The sequence below is a fragment of the Triticum dicoccoides genome, chromosome 5B (assembly GCF_002162155.2).
Source record: "Triticum dicoccoides isolate Atlit2015 ecotype Zavitan chromosome 5B, WEW_v2.0, whole genome shotgun sequence".
Classification (NCBI taxonomy): domain Eukaryota; kingdom Viridiplantae; phylum Streptophyta; class Magnoliopsida; order Poales; family Poaceae; genus Triticum; species Triticum dicoccoides.
Genome location: NC_041389.1, coordinates 451,753,853 through 451,756,957, shown reverse-complemented (window position 1 = coordinate 451,756,957; position 3,105 = coordinate 451,753,853). Strand labels below are relative to the sequence as shown.

The 3,105-nt window shown below is 52.5% G+C and overlaps 2 protein-coding genes across 2 annotated transcripts in view; both read right to left on the bottom strand.

The window, feature by feature from the left end:
- Positions 1-1,212: 1,212 nt before the first annotated feature.
- Positions 1,213-1,630, bottom strand: LOC119309708 (heavy metal-associated isoprenylated plant protein 41-like). Its single transcript, XM_037585655.1, has 2 exons — positions 1,426-1,630; positions 1,213-1,337 (listed from the first exon to the last, which is right to left on the bottom strand). Exons 1-2 carry the CDS (start codon positions 1,628-1,630, stop codon positions 1,213-1,215), a joined length of 330 nt encoding a protein of 109 aa, XP_037441552.1.
- An 810-nt stretch (positions 1,631-2,440) lies between these two features.
- Positions 2,441-3,105, bottom strand: part of LOC119309707 (heavy metal-associated isoprenylated plant protein 41-like) — a 3,579-nt gene continuing 2,914 nt past the window's right edge. Inside the window, exon 3 of the mRNA XM_037585654.1 lies at positions 2,441-2,992. Coding sequence (XP_037441551.1) covers positions 2,587-2,992 — 406 coding nt within the window. The 3' untranslated portion in view covers positions 2,441-2,586. The remainder of the gene's footprint in view (positions 2,993-3,105) is intronic.

The following is a 3,105-nucleotide window of genomic DNA, read 5'->3' as shown; positions in this document are numbered from 1 at the left end:
ACGTGGTCTCGCGTCCAGTGAAACCAGCATGAGGAAAGTTGAACACGATCCGGTCGAAACGATTAAGAGCATCTCCAACAGCCGCGCTAAACTACCGCCGCGCCGTAAATTAGTCCGTCTTAGCGTGCGTTCCAGCGGGCGCGTAAAAACGGCGCGCGCGCTATAATGAGTTGAACGCGCGGTCGGAAACACTATCCCGCGCGGTGTATTTCGGACGCCCGCTACAGCGCGCGACACACTCGAGCGCTCGGGCCGCACTCTCTCCTCTCCTCCTCCTACGCCCCGCGCGCGCCGGCGCCGGCGCCCTGCCACCCACCCATGGACGCGCGCACCGGCACCCCGCTCACCCCGTTGTACAGCCGCGACCCCCGCCGCCGCCGCCGCCGGAAACCCTAGCGCAGGGAGCGTTGGCGTCGCCACCGCCGGAGCTCCGCCGAGCGTCGGCCTCGCGCGCAGCCTCTTTTTGCCGCCGCGGGCCGGGTGGCGTCGCGCCGGCACCGTCCCGTGCCGCCGCCGCACCGCCGAAGGTCCCCAATGCGGCGTGGCTGAAGAAGGGCAAAACATCCGCAAGGAAGAACAAGGCGGCGGACGGCTCCGGCAGCAGGAAGGCGAGGGGAAAGAAGCTTGCAGGGCGTTCGACTGCCGCGGCGACTACCGAAGCGCCGGCGAGCTCACTCGTTGAGCGGGCCGCCGACGCGCACCACGTGTCCGACGAAATGCCCCCAAGGTGAAAAAAAATTCAACTTTTCTTTTCTTATTATTTTTTCAATGCATCATCACATATAGATAGCTTATTTGCATTGTTTAAAAAATTTTGTAGTCTCAACGATGATGCATACATGTCAACTATGGGTGTTGGGTCCAACAATTCGCATTGGTCTCAAACCAATGACATCCATTTCGAAGACCATGAGTTTGAGGTGGACGAGGAGGGTGAGGGCATTGTCGACGCGCCGAAAGGAAGAGCGGGCAATTACACCACCAACGATGACAAGTTGCATTTTGATGAATGTTTCAAACTCATTTTGTGTCCAAAATATCATATATGTTAAATGTCCAACGAGCCGCGCGCACTGTATTTTTGCGCGCTGCTGGAACGGCGCGCGCTCTGCATTATAGCACGGCTGCCCGGAGCCAGCGCTGTCGGCCGCGCTAAACAGGCCAAAGCGCGCGCGGTAAACAGATTTTTTACGCGCGGCTGTTGGAGATGCTCTAATGCTTCAGATGGGCGTGACTCTTCATCTCTGTCGCGTCGACATCATGCAAGACTGTGGCGCCCATCTTTTTCAGCGACGTTACATTCGATTCCGCATGGCTGTACATGATTCTCAGATAACCTGTCCATATGCAAGAGATTGTCAACAAGATCACATAACATTAGATCAAGCAGAGGCAGGTTGGAATGAAAGAGGTAAATGGTCGGACCGTAGGAGTCGAGGGACGTGGCGACGAGGTTCTCGCCGGAGCCGAAGGCGGTGGCGAGCGACCGCGAGAAGGAGAAGTCCCCGTCGCCGACGACCAGGATGCTCTGCGCCGAGGAGTAGTGCTTCAGCCACTTGACCTCCCCCTTCGCGCCCTTCTTCCCCTCCGCGGCGATGGCCTGCGCCACCTCCAGCACCGGCGGCGCCATTCCGCTCCACCGGCGAGAGCGAGGCCACAGCCCAGTGTCAGCACTCAGCAGTGTGTGCCATGAGCGTGTTGACTCGGGTCAAGTTCGGATCAGACCGAGGGCTTTTTATTTGTAGATGGCGGGGAGACGAAGGGGTAGCTAGTGTAGCTAGCTGCATTTGTGATGTGTCGCCTTGGGTTGTGCTCTCGCATCGCACGTCTCTTGGGATGGAGCTTCCATTAATTGTCATACAGTAATGGGGATCTGAAACGCCAAGGGATGCACGCATGCGTCAGATGTACTGATGTGTGAACAGTTCGTTTGAAGTGCAATGTGGCAGTTTGTCACCGCCAAGCGTACTTTTAAAGGAAAAAAATACGTACGTAGCGCACGATGACACTGGGGAGCAACGGGAGCTCCTTTAATTTGAATAGGAGATTTGGATTTTAAAGTTATCAGTCAAATTATAACTCAATCCTAAAAACCACAAACCGTCTCGCCAGAATATACTACTCCCTCCGTCTCATAATATAAGAACGTTTTTGACAGTACACTAGTGTCAAAATCGTTCTTATATTATGAGACAGAGGGAGTACATGGGAGTAATTTAGAGGGTTTTTTCTGCCATGCTTTCACTGAATCTGTGACCTTTGCTGGAAGGGATAACAACCCGCAAAATGAATACGCAGGCCAGTGAATAAAGCAGCTCCAAACTTGGCAACAGGAAACAGGGAAAAACAAACCATTGCAACAGAAATGCTTGCATTTACATCACCACAATCTTGTTCATACTTTAATTCAACGTTACATCTAGTCAGTTACACAGTGATATGATTGTCCATGGACCATGGAAGTTCAAAGGTGCTCCGCCACATGAAATGTCGTCCCACATTAAGTTCACCAAAGGCATCCCAGGTTTCAGAACTAGTTTGTTAACACACCCTTAGTACGTACTACTACGACCAGTTCACTGAATTTCACCAATATGCAAGGTGCCCCCCATGCCCAACTCCGAGTGTGGCGAGACCACTCGCATAGTCAAAGTATGGCGAGAAATACCTATCTCGGCACATATAGCAGTGGCATGCATGTTCTCCCTGAGCAACATTATGTTTCGCGACGAACTTGTATGTGTTGCAGTCACCAAGAGGGAAAGTATTGTTGGACTTTGAACCATTTCCTCTCTTTGGGCTATAGCCGGGGTAGTCTTGTTTCTGGAAACTAACTATGTCAATCATAGCCAGAGAAGATTCGGAGGCAAGTTGCACGATACTCCACCCGTCGTAAGGATATCCTGTCTTGTGGCTAATGTGGATTTCACCATCCGGCTGAAGCAGCTCTCGTGCATTGACAAAGAACCCCTTCACAAGCTCCCTATGCAACCTAGGATCAGAGCAAAAGATTCAAATGGTAGCTTATTGAAACATTAGGTTATCAAAAGGGTTCTAGGGTCAAGTAAACAGGAAACCAACAGACCCAAGAAAAGGTTCCCCAAA

Excerpts from the sequence above, each read along its gene's own strand:
- LOC119309708 (XM_037585655.1), bottom strand. The coding sequence starts at position 1,630 with ATGGCGCCGCCGGTGCTGGAGGTGGCGCAGGCCATCGCCGCGGAGGGG. Across the intron at positions 1,338-1,425 it reads CACGTCCCTCGACTCCTACG|GTTATCTGAGAATCATGTAC; the intron begins GTCCGACCATTT and ends GCATATGGACAG.